Here is a 13,335-nt window from a genome sequence, read left to right on the forward strand (position 1 = left end):
TCCCATCAGATTTCTATAGGCTAGGCCTACTATATTTATTTATCAGCTTTCCTAATATTAAGCACACTGCTTTGCTTTACAACAGGAGTAGCCTACCTGGCAAGAAAGAAAATGAACTGTGGTAAGAGCGTCCTCCATTCGCTATTTAAGTGCATATGATGACATGTATTTTTTCCCCCTACCCCTTTTCCGACAGGTGCATGATAATGGTCCATTCTAAATCAAAACTAATTCCACACATATATTATTTAGTATATGTAAAGACAACATTAAATTAAGAATAGTCTGATGAGTGACAATATGATCCCTTGTGAACGATATATTATCACTTGTGAATGATATATTATCACTTGTGAATGATATATTATCACTTGTGAATGATGCCCAGCGTGTGCAGAAAGGTAAGAAACAGACTTTTTTTTGCGACTTTTTAAAAATCATTGTCATAGTAGATCTATACGTCATATTCATGTTTGTATCACAACTGAAGTGGCCAAATAACTCCAAAAGGTAGCCTACAGACCTAGAACCCTAGGAACACGGTTAGAGAGCACATAAATAGTGAATATGCGCAGTTAGGATATTGCCAATAAGATAGGCTATACTGTTGTTCATTCAATTAGGCAGAGATTTTTGATAACTAAAAGACAGATTAGTCTTTTCATTGTCTTCTCTTTACAGCAATAGCCATTTGCTTTCCAAACTATGTATTCCTGCGATTGTATTTTGAAATATTGCGATATGCCTGGCTTGGCCTCTCTACCTTCCACAGATAGTCGCAAATTAACAATAATCTGCCCAAAATGTGCGCGCTGCCTTTCCACAATTTAAAAGCTAAATGATCCTCTGGCCAAATCATGCTTTAGTAGCCTATTTTGTATAATTGTATTTATTTCTGTAGAGACAGGAGTAGGCTAATTAGGCTATATAATTGTGTTAATTTAATTCAGGTTACTTTAGGAAAAGCTTAGCTGCCTATGCTTGCATATTAAAAATGTATCCTCAAAACATTTAGTCTAACGTTTGTTTAACAACTAAAGTTGCATAAATAACTCTAAATTAAGCATATAGGAGGACCGTTTGGGGAAAATATCCTTTCTATTTTATTCAGCTATGTTCAATTGTATACTTCATATTATAAAATTATATAAAATAATGCCACGGAATTCTAAGCAAATCTTGTCTGCTAAATTAACTAGTGTAGCCCACAGCCATACGGCATAGACAGATCAAGGCCTAACATAAGAACAACTCCTGAAATAGGCTACATTTTCATCATATTTTTATTTTATTTTTTTAGACCTGTCTAAAATAAATAATGGACTTATTGTGATAATGTAGCCTATATTAAATATATTTATTTGACTTCTTAAATTGTAGATGTTTCAAAGGTCTGCATCAGTGGCTTATCGGCTATGTGTGGAAGCCAGGAGATGCTAAACGTGTTTATGTTAATTAACGGTCAATTACTGGTTGCTGGTTTCAATACCCAAGCCGGCAAGGTGAAAAATCTGTCAATGTGCCCTTGAGCAAGGCACTTAACCCTAATTTGCTCCAGGGGTGCCAAACTACTATGGCTGACCCTGTAAAACAACACATTTCACTGCAACTTTCCGGAGTGAGACAATAAAAACATAATGTTTCGATTTCGATTTAATAGCACCTGAGGTCTTGTTTAACATGTCTTGTTCCCTAAAGGCTACAAAAAGAAGAACCAAAAGAGGGACACAAACACACTGTTTCTTGTATTAAACTATCATCAGAATAAGGAAACTGACCCTTGGTGGCATGTCAGAATGGGGACAGGGGTCAGAGAAGAACATGTTGCCCATGACTCCTTAATGTTTATCATTGTGGGCAGTCAAACTGTACCTGACTGACAAGGTGATACAATCAGCAGCACTTTTATAGATAGAAATCACACTAACTTCTCTGTCTGGTTTCTAGGAACCTTGTTTTCCATCTATAAACGTTACAAAGGATGCCTTTGATCGTGCAATATCTCCCTTTTTGAATTCAATTCATGATCTAATCTCGGGGCAAAATGACCATGTTGCAAGGACGTTAATGATAGAATTCCCTGACACTGGTGCTAAGGTGTGGAATTGGAAGTGACCTTTATAAAACTATGATTCAGAGAAAAGTGACACTAATAAATGACTACCATTTTAAGATTGAGGGGCCAAAATCCTCTCTTTGATGGCAGTTAGTTTCGAAACATATCACCAGGCTACAACTAGAGGTAGGTCAACAGGGACAAGCAACAACATGCCTCCATCTACGCTCATCACTTTCTTTCTGATCTTCTGCTTTCCCCCCTACGCTTTGGTTCTCGGCACTGTGCATGTCAGTGATTAAGTCACCTGGATTTGGTCTTTAATGGAGAAAAACAAGAATGTGCCTAGTGCCCATTTGTTCTTACCCGTATGGGTTTGAGGAAGTCCAGGTTGTGGAGAAAGTGGCTTTCTGCCTGGTTGAGCCAGGAGCCTGGTGACACGCAGAGGATCTTCTGGACCAGACTGGACACCTTGCTGTCTGTGATGGTCACAAAGTCCTCTACTCTGGTGCCGTTGCTGCTGCACAAGTTCCTCAGGTGGACACCGAAGCCTTTGACCAGCACCTGGAGATGGAGAAAGGTCAGTGTGTAATGTAGCAATGACCCAGTATTTCTTCAGAGTCGAGAAGAACGTCTAGTATTGAACATTCTCCAAGTTACATTACTAGTCCAGAGGGGTATCCCTGCTTCATCACATTAATAGCTAGCATTTCAATGGCCATAACGAATAGATATGGTGACAGCGGACACACTTGTTTAACGCCTCTTGACAATTCAAAACTCTGTGATGTAGCCGCTATTTACTATTTTACACATGGGGTTGCTATATATTACTTTTACCCATTTTAAAAGAGAATTACCGAAATGTAAAAAAAATCCTGGCATTTATAAATAAAATCCAATCTTACTTTTTCAAAGGACAGTTCATAATGCGCTATAAATACCAGGCCTGGCGTTTTAGATGTTTCCTGTTGTTCTATCATTTGTAATAGTTGTTGTATATGATCTCAAATGTAACGTCCATGTAAAAAACCTCTCTGATCAGGATGAACAATACTGATAAAACTTTTTTAATTCTGAGTGCTATGCATTTCACTAGTATTGACTGACAAATAGACTGACGAGTTTCAGAAGAAAGTTATTTTGTTTCTGGCCATTTTGAGCCTGTAATCAAACCCACAAATGCTGATGCTCCAGATACTCAACTAATCTAAAGAAGGCCAGTTTTATTGCTTCTTTAATAAGCACAACAGTTTTCAGCTGTGCTAACATAATTGCAAAAGGGTTTTCTAATGATCATGTAGCCTTTTAAAATGATAAACTTGGATTAGCTAACACAATGTGCCATTGGAACACAGGAGTGATGGTTGCTGATAAGGGGCCTCTATGTAGATATTCCATAAGAAATTCTCATCAAAAAGAGGTTTTTAGAAATGTTAGCAAATGTATTAAAAATAAAAAACAAAAGGCCTCCAGGGTGGCGCAGTGGTCTAGGGCACTGCATTGCAGCGCTAGCTGTGCCACCAGAGACTCTGGGTTCGCGCCCAGGCTCTGTCGCAGCCGGCCGCGACCGGGAGGTCCGTGGGGCGACGCACAATTGGCCTAGCATCGTCCGGGTTAGTGAGGATTTGGCCGGTAGGGATATCCTTGTCTCATCGCGCACCAGCGACTCCTGTGGCGGGCCGGGCGCAGTGCGCGCTAACCAAGGTAGCCAGGTGCACGGTGTTTCCTCCGACACATTGGTGCGGCTGGCTTCCGGGTTGGAGGAGCGCTGGATACCACGCAATTGGGGAGAAAAGGGGGTAAAAAAAACAAAAAACAGAAATACCTTATTTACATAAGTATTCAGACCCTTTGCTATGAGACTTGAAATTGAGCTCAGGTGCATCCTGTTTCCATTGATCTTCCTGGAGATGTCTCTACAACTTGATAGGAGTCCACCTGTGGTAAATTCAATTGATTGGACATGATTTGGAAAGGCACACACCTGTCTATATAAATAAGGTCCCAAAGTTGACAGTGCATGTCAGAGCAAAAACCAATCCCTGAGGTCAAAGGAATTGTCTGTAGAGCTCCGAGACAGGATTGTGTTGAGGCACAGATCTGGGGAAGGGTACCAAAACATTTCTTCAGAATTGAACATCCCCATGAACACAGTGGCCTCCATCATTCTTAAATGGAAGATCCACCAAGACTCTTCCTAGAGCTGGACGCCTGGCCAAACAGAGCAATCGGGGGAGAAGGGCCTTGGTCAGGGAGGTGACCAAGAACCCGATGGTCACACACCCGATGGTCGCCCAGAGTTCCTCTGTGGATATGGGAGAACCTTCCAGAAGGACAACCATCTCTGCAGCACTCCACCTATCACGCCTTTATGGTAGAGCGGCCAAATGGAAGCCACTTCTCAGTTAAAGGCACATGACAGCCCGCTTGGAGTTTGCCAAAAGGCACCTAAAGGACTCTCAGACCATGAGAAACAAGATTCTCCAAATATCCACTATTTCTAATGTGTCCATAATATTTGTGATTTCCTTAATTAAGGGCACGGTGATGATAGTTTGTAGAGTGATTTCCTTTACGGTCCATTGAGGTACTTAACACTGTGTGATAGTCTCCCACCATAATGATTTGATCGTTTGTTGCCTGTAATTTCAATAAATTGGTATAAATATTTTAAAAAATGTATGGATCATCCTGATTTGGACCATATAGATTAATGAGCCAAATCTGTTTTTCATCCACTTTCATATACAAAAGGATCCAACTTCCTTGCGAATCATTCCTGACTATTTGAAAATTCAGATGAACATTTTTGTTAATTAATATCATCACAATATCATTGAGTTCTTTTGTCCATGACAGAAAATTATTTCACCACCCCATTCCTTTTTCCACACAACTTCATCTAAAGATATAGAGTGACTTTCCTGTAAACAGTATATGTTATATTCCTTTTCTTTTAGCCACGTAAAGACTGATCTTCTTTTTTTATAATCTGCTAAACCATTACAATTATAACTAGCTATACTTATTTCACTATTACCATATCTACATACTATTCTCAGTCTAAATTGACCATAATTAGTGCCTGTAAAGTTACTGCCATAAGAGGTATTATGACAGTCAAAATGAGAGATCTCAAATGTCTGATGTTTAGAATTCAAGAAACCGGTTCTAGCAATATTTGTTTTATTCCCTTACCTGTTTGCCTGTACGCCAATGCCACAGATGTTAGAAAATTTAGTCAAGATATTATGTGTGTAGTAAATCTGAGTAGGTTGATGTGTGTGTTAATGGATGTGATTTAGTGAGAGTGTGTATGATGTCTGGATAAGAGTAATACTATAATGTGTGATGTCCAAATAAATAATAACCCAGACAATTTGTATGGTTGAGTGTCTGTGTGTAACATGAAGTGAGTATATCCTTAATATTCAGAATGATAATTGTAACCCATATCGCATCACCATCATAGTTGCATTATAAATACATTGAACATAATTTTCATAGAAAAACACATCCCAGAATTTCCATAGCAATTGACGTTTCACATGATTATGAAAGAGACCTTGCATTACTCTAGAGACGGCTTTACTACAGTACAAATGTATCCCGTACAATATGTTATTATTCCCCAACTTCCCTGTTCTGATATCTTCCCATTGCTTGTTGTTAACATATATAAACATGTAGACAAAGACAAACAAAAGATAGACAAACAAAAAACATTAAATTATAGAAAAGTTCTCAACAATAGAGCGCGGGGAGAGAGGGGGAGGAGAGAAAGAGAGAACGAGAGAGATCAAGTGTGTGTATGTATGTGTCCGTATGTGTAAGCGAGCGTGTAATTGAGAGTGTGTGTGCTCATGTCAACTTCATAGTGTTCAGATATTTTTACAGTCCCTATAATTTTTCTTCGTAACATGGTATTGTAGAGCTGTCTTGGAAGAGCTGTTCGTCTTTAAAGAGTTTGTCCACAATGAGAAAGGCATGCTTACCCCTCTCACCCTGTTGCCTCTGTACAGGATACAGACTCTTGCCACGTTCGTTTATCTCCCGGGGAAATTGGTAAATGAGACCTTTCATTGGTAGTGTTCAAATTTAATTTTGCGATGACAGGTCGGGGACCCTTGGTCTTGTCACTCCGAGCTCCAAGTCTGTGCATTCGGTGGAAAGCCACCTTGTTTATAGTCTCTACAGGAAGTTTCAAGGCGGATTGCAGTGAATTTTATGTCACTGAAATAAAGAGACACTACTGACCTGCTCTGTGTTTGCTGCTACCTGCAACAAATGGACAACATGGGACCTGATCTGCTGGGAGACTAGGAGGGAAATAATGGACAACATGTGACCTAATCTGCTGGGAGGCTAGGAGGGAAATAATGGACAACATGTGACCTAATCTGCTGGGAGGCTAGAAGGGAAATAATGGACAACATGGGACCTAATCTGCTGGGAGGCTAAGAGGGAAATAATGGACAACATGGGACCTAATCTGCTGGGAGGCTAGGTGGGAAATAATGGACAACATGGGACCTAATCTGCTGGGAGACTAGGAGGGAAATAATGGACAACATGGGACCTAATCTGCTGGGAGGCTAGGTGGGAAATAATGGACAACATGGGACCTAATCTGCTGGGAGACTAGGAGGGAAATAATGGACAACATGAGACCTAATCTGCTGGGAGGCTAGGTGGGAAATAATGGACAACATCGGACCTAATCTGCTGGGAGGCTAAGAGGGAAATAATGGACAACATGTGACCTAATCTGCTAGGAGACTAGGAGGGAAATAATGGACAACATGGGACCTAATCTGCTGGGAGGCTAAGAGGGAAATAATGGACAACATGGGACCTAATCTGCTGGGAGGCTAGGAGGGAAATGATGGACAACATGGGACCTAATCTGCTGGGAGGCTAAGAGGGAAATAATGGACAACATGGGACCTAATCTGCTGGGAGGCTAGGTGGGAAATAATGGACAACATGGGACCTAATCTGCTGGGAGGCTAGGAGGGAAATAATGGGCAACATGGGACCTAATCTGCTGGGAGGCTAGGTGGGAAATAATGGACAACATGGGACCTAATCTGCTGGGAGGCTAGGTGGGAAATAATGGACAACATGGGACCTAATCTGCTGGGAGGCTAGGTGGGAAATAATGGGCCATGGGCATGTTGAAGAACTACTACACTGCTTTTCATGGTGTCCAGGATGTGGTGAACTGATCCTAGTAATATGCCTCATAATATTCCTCATGGGGTGGCAGGTAGCCTACTGGTTAAGAGCATTGGGCCAGTAACCGAAAGGATGCTGGTTCAAATTCCAGAGCCAAATAGGTGAAAAATCTGTTGAGCAAGGTACCTAGTCCTAATCGCTCCTGTAAATTGATCTGAATAAGAGCATCTGCTAAATGACTCAAATGTATATGTCATAGAACTTTGGAAAGGTGGTATTTTTCCTCTTACCTTTTCCAAGTTCACGTCGGCCTCAATGATCTGGCGCACGGCGTGTTCCGAGAAGGAAGCGTTTCGCAGAAGGAAAGTGGACAGGGTCTCATTGTTGTGGAGGAAATCCTTCAGCTTGAATCCTGTGGGAAACAAACACAACAACTTGTTCAAACCAGCTCTTTCCTATACCCGGACATTACTAGATGTGTGTGTTGGTGTACGGAATTGTCTTATTTTAGTAGACTTATTTAGCAAATGTTGGTTGTTCCTTCTGCCAAATTATACTATTTTCCGTAATCGTGGGTACTGTATTAGCTTTCAACCTCATTAAATCGTTGTCATGGAGCATGTGCTTGCTTGCTAGTTACTCAGGTGACCAACTCGAAAACGCTTGGCGCAGGAGTTTAGGATTATTTGGATACATTTTTTTGTCTTTTTAAAGTTCGAATGTTTGGAAATGTGAGGATGTTGTCACGTTCCTGACCTATTTTATGTTATTTTTTGTATATGTTTAGTTGGTCAGGGCGTGAGTTGGGGTGGGCATTGTATGTTTTGTGTTTAGATCACTGTTAATCAGCCTTATATGGTTCTCAATCAGAGACAGGTGGTTTACATTTTCCTCTGATTGGGAACCATATATAGGCTGGCTGTTCACACTGTTTGTTTGTGGGTGATTGTCTCCTGTGTTTGTGTCTGCGCATCACACGGGATTGTTTCGGTTTGTTCATGCGTTTATGTAGTCTGTTCCTGTGTCAGCGTGCTTCGTGTATTTGTAAGTTCGTTTGTTCAGGTCTGTCTACATCGTTTGTTATTTTGTATTTCTGAAGTCTAGTTCGTGTCAGTGTTCGTCTGTTTTTTCAATAAATCATTATGTCATCACAACCCGCTGCATTTTGGTTCAATCCCTGCTCCTCCTCTTCGGATGAAGAGGAGGAGGAAAACCGTTACAGAATCACCCACCAAGAAAACCGTTACAGAATCACCCACCAACCGAGGACCAAGCGGCGGGGGAGAGCTCAACAGAGCAATCAGGACTCGTGGACTTGGGAACAGATCTTGGAAGGAAAGGGACACTGGGCGCACATTGGGGAATATCGCCGCGCTCGTGAGGAAATGGAGGCAGCGAGAGCCCAACAGCGGTGGTATGAGGAGGCAGCACGTAAGAGAGGCTGGAAGCCCGAGAGGCTCACCCAAAAATTTCTTGGGGGGGGGGCTAAAGGGGAGTGTGGCGAAGCCGGGTTGGATACATGAGCCAACTCCCCGGGCTTACCGTGGAGTAAGAGGGCGTCGTACTGGTCAGACACCGTGTTATGCGGTAAAGCGCACGGTGTCCCCAGTACGCGTGCTTAGCCCAGTGCGGGCTATTCCACCTTGCCGCACTGGGAGGGCTAGGTTGGGCATCGAGCCGAGTGCCATGAAGCCGGCCCAACGTATCTGGTCTCCAGTACGTCTCCTCGGGCCGGCGTACATGGCACCAGCCTTACAGGTGGTGTCCCCGGTTCGCCTGCATAGCCCAGTGCGGGCTCTTCCACCTCGCCGCACTGGCAGGGCTACGGGGACCATTCAACCTGGTAAGGTTGGGGAGGCTCGGTGCTCAAGAGCACGTGTCCTCCTTCACGGTCCGGTATATCCGGCGCCACCTTCCCACCCCAGCTCAGTACCACCAGTGCCTACACCACGCACCAGGCTTCCAGTGCATCTCCAGAGCCCTGTTCCTCCTCCACGCACTCTCCCTATGGTGCGTGTCTCCAGCCCAGTGCCTCCAGTTCCGGCACCACGCACCAAGCCTCCTGTGCGTCTCCAGAGCCCTGTACGCACTGTTCCTTCTCCCCGCACTCGCCCTGAGGTGCGTGCCCTCAGCCCGGTACCTCCAGTTCCGGTACCACGCACCAGGCCTAGAGTGCGCCACGAGAGTCCAGTGTGCCCTGTTGTTGTTCCCCGCACTCGCCCTGAGGTGCGTGTCGTTAGCCCGGTACCTCCAGTTCCGGTACCACGCACCAGGCCTATAGTGCGTCTCAGCCGGCCAGAGTCTGCCGTCTGCCCAGCGGCGCCTGAACTGCCCGTCTGCCCAGCGGCGCCTGAACTGCCCGTCTGCCCAGCGGCGCCTGAACTGCCCGTCTGCCCAGCGGCGCCTGAACTGCCCGTCTGCCCAGCGGTGCCTGAACTGCCCGTCTGCCATACGCCGTCTGAACTGTCCGTCTGCCATGAGCCTGCAAAGCCACCCGTCTGCCATGAGCCTGCAAAGCCGCCCGTCTGCCATGAGCCTACAGAGCCGTCCGCCAGACAGGAGCCGCTAGAGCCGTCCGCCAGACAGGAGCCGCTAGAGCCTTCCGCCAGACCGGATCAGCCAGAGCCTTCCGCCAGACCGGATCAGCCAGAGCCTTCCGCCAGACCGGATCAGCCAGAGCCTTCCGCCAGACCGGATCAGCCAGAGCCTTCCGCCAGACCGGATCAGCCAGAGCCTTCCGCCAGACCGGATCAGCCAGAGCCTTCAGCCAGCCATGACCGTCCAGAGCCGTCAGCGAGCCATGACCGTCCAGAGCCGTCAGCGAGCCATGACCGTCCAGAGCCGTCAGCGAGCCATGACCGTCCAGAGCCGTCAGCGAGCCATGACCGTCCAGAGCCGTCAGCGAGCCATGACCGTCCAGAGCCGTCAGCGAGCCATGACCGTCCAGAGCCGTCAGCCAGCCATGACCGTCCAGAGCCGTCAACCAGCCAAGAGCGTCCAGAGCCAGCCAGCCAGGATCCGCCACTCATTCTGGTGTTGCCCCTCATTCTGGTGTTGCCCCTCATTCTGGTGTTGCCCCTCATTCTGGTGTTGCCCCTCATTCCGGTGTTGCCCCTCATTCCGGTGCTGCTCCTTATCCTGGAGATGCCCCTTAATTTTGGTGGGGTTATTTGGAGGGTGGTCATTGTGGGGAGGCTACAGAAGCGGGGATTGATTATGGTGGGGTGGGAACCACGCCCGGAGCCTAAGCCACCACCGTGGTCAGATGCCCACCCAGACCCTCCCCTAGACTTTTGGTGGTGCGTTCGGAGTACGCACCTTGAGGGGGGGGTTATGTCACGTTCCTGACCTATTTTATGTTATTTTTTGTATATGTTTAGTTGGTCAGGGCGTGAGTTGGGGTGGGCATTGTATGTTTTGTGTTTAGATCACTGTTAATCAGCCTTATATGGTTCTCAATCAGAGACAGGTGGTTTACGTTTTCCTCTGATTGGGAACCATATATAGGCTGGCTGTTCACACTGTTTGTTTGTGGGTGATTGTCTCCTGTGTTTGTGTCTGCGCATCACACGGGATTGTTTCGGTTTGTTCGTGCGTTTATGTAGTCTGTTCCTGTGTCAGCGTGCTTCGTGTATTTGTAAGTTCGTTTGTTCAGGTCTGTCTACATCGTTTGTTATTTTGTATTTCTGAAGTCTAGTTCGTGTCAGTGTTCGTCTGTTTTTTCAATAAATCATTATGTCATCACACCTCGCTGCGCATTGGTCTACCGATCCTTCTCTCCTCTCCTCGTCCGAGGAGGAGGAAGACGACACCCGTTACAGATGTTCAGTAGGGGGGGGTGGTCGCAAAATATATTTTGTTGGGTGAAAACATCCCAGAAAAGGTTGGGTCTGAATCAGAGGTTGGAAAGAAGTGTCTCTATGAAAATACTGACAACAACTAGGCCAGGACAATTCAGTACATGTCCAAGGAAAAATGGCCAACACTGAAGTAAATAGCCACACACACATGTGCTGCCTGGTACCATCCTCTGATTGCTGTAGATGATTTCAATGATGTGCCTTTAACAATCCCTCAACAACATACACACCAAACACCTTGCAGACTGTAGCCCATTGCCAGAATACACCATTTCCATCATTATGTTATCTAAAATAATCAACCGTTGACATAGACCTGTGGAGCAGGAAGGGACACACTTCACACCTTCAACCACGGGGTAATTCCACGGTCACGGAATTATGCTGAGACTCACTTTAAAATGTATGCCAAACAAAAAACATTTTCAAAGCTTAACAAACCATACAACGCAACATATTCTGTGTAAATTGTTCAAAGTAGTCCTTGTGCATAGAGTTGTATGGTTTGTTAAACTTTTAAATCCATGGCTTTTAGTTTGATATACATTTATACATTTTAGAGTGTCAGCGTTACTCCCTTACCATGGAATTGCCCCAAAGTAACGCCCCGCTAGCACATTCACACTGAAAAACACACACTGGATCATACACAAACTGTCTTTAAATTGTCTGCTAACTGCCCCTCCCCGATCTCTCATTGGCTACTTCCCTCAACTCCTGGGCCCTTTCAAAGAACAAAAGCTGGAAGTGAGCCCAGTCACTAGTATTGATAGCAGTGGGGGTTAGGGGGACAAAAGGACAGTAGGTGGCAGATTCCTGGAACATTAGCTAGACGGCCGTTTGAAGACAGACGAGGTGAGGGGGTGGGGGTCAAATTGGGTCCCAGAAAATCTGGAGCCTTTCCAAAAGCTGACAGACTCCATTTTGTTTTACTGTCTAGAACCCCTGTAAATCATTAGAAACGATTGTCAAAAGTAGTTACAAATTAGCAACAAATTTTACCCAATGAACCATGAACATGCTTTAGAATTTAGTGACAGACGGAATCAATATTCGTCCACTGGTTACAGTACATTAAGAATCCACAACGCCCCTCAATGACACCTTTCAGCAAATCTACTTTGACAAACCCTTCAGTGTATTGAGAAATTCACAGGCTTTGTGAATTCCTGTTTTGTCTCTGGAAGTAAGCCATTGGCTTGGTTTTTACATGATGGCCTGACAAAACATTGGTGGCCCTAGGTCTTGTTCATGCTCCTTTTGTTAATTGTGAGATTAATCAATCTAGATATTACCACATATCAAGTTAGAATCAAGCTGTAAAATGTGTGCTCTGAGAACACCAAAAAGATTAGACTTCCTGAAATATACTGGATCCAAAGCCATTTCAAAAGTCAATGCAAGATTATGCAAACCCACAAAAGCATTTTTGGGGGAAATTGAGACCTAACTATCTACTCTTTTAGATAGATGGCTCCATTATAAATACATTTTACAGTGCCAAAATCAGTCAACTAAGCCATGGGTCCACAGTGAATCCAAAAAGTAAGACGTCACTGCCAAAAATAAATGATATTCAGATAAAAGAAAAAAACATGACATGGAAAAATATCTGATTCTTTTGTCCATGTGAAAGCTGTGGTAGTGCGGGCTTTATGGAGAACATAGTGCGGTCAAAGCTCTGTTCACAAACTCAATGACAACCAGTGGCATAAAAAGAGGGAAACACACAATACCTGGAAGAACCTTATAAAGAGTTCACTTTGGTCATGCAAACCCTTGCTGACATCAGCGTTATTGTGGAATTTGCTTATTCAGCTTCAGATCTCTGTTAAAACTGTTCAACTATCTATCCTCCATTCTAACCACTTTACCCCAGTCGCACAAAGAAGCTGAAAAGGTTTACTGTACAAACTAACAACTAGATTCTAAGAATCGCCCTGGCCTCACCAGACAGGTTTTCAGAAAGGACTGATTAACGGATATCATCAACGTGGATCATCAGGAGTATCTTGATCAGACCCGTGGCTGTGCAAAAGTGCTTCATTGGCATATAGTCAGTGCACTGTGAACTCAGTAGCCAGAATGAACGTTATCAACAACCAATACTGAAGGGATGTTACATCATCACTGTTCATACTTCCACATACCATAGTAATAAACCAAGCCATATTGGTATGAGTCACAATTAAAATATCCCCCAGCCCCATCAAACTACACTGGCTTCACCTACTATAA

General features: G+C 44.4%; 1 protein-coding gene across 1 annotated transcript in view; it reads right to left on the reverse strand.

The window, feature by feature from the left end:
- Nucleotides 1–13,335, reverse strand: part of LOC139574371 (phospholipid-transporting ATPase ABCA1-like) — a 48,489-nt gene that overhangs the window by 19,474 nt on the left and 15,680 nt on the right. The window contains exons 6-7 of the mRNA XM_071398886.1: nucleotides 7,528–7,649; nucleotides 2,423–2,620 (exon numbers count right to left, since the gene is read on the reverse strand). Coding sequence (XP_071254987.1) covers nucleotides 2,423–2,620; nucleotides 7,528–7,649 — 320 coding nt within the window. The remainder of the gene's footprint in view (nucleotides 1–2,422; nucleotides 2,621–7,527; nucleotides 7,650–13,335) is intronic.

Source organism: Salvelinus alpinus, chromosome 4 (genome assembly GCF_045679555.1).
Source record: "Salvelinus alpinus chromosome 4, SLU_Salpinus.1, whole genome shotgun sequence".
Lineage (NCBI taxonomy): Eukaryota > Metazoa > Chordata > Actinopteri > Salmoniformes > Salmonidae > Salvelinus > Salvelinus alpinus.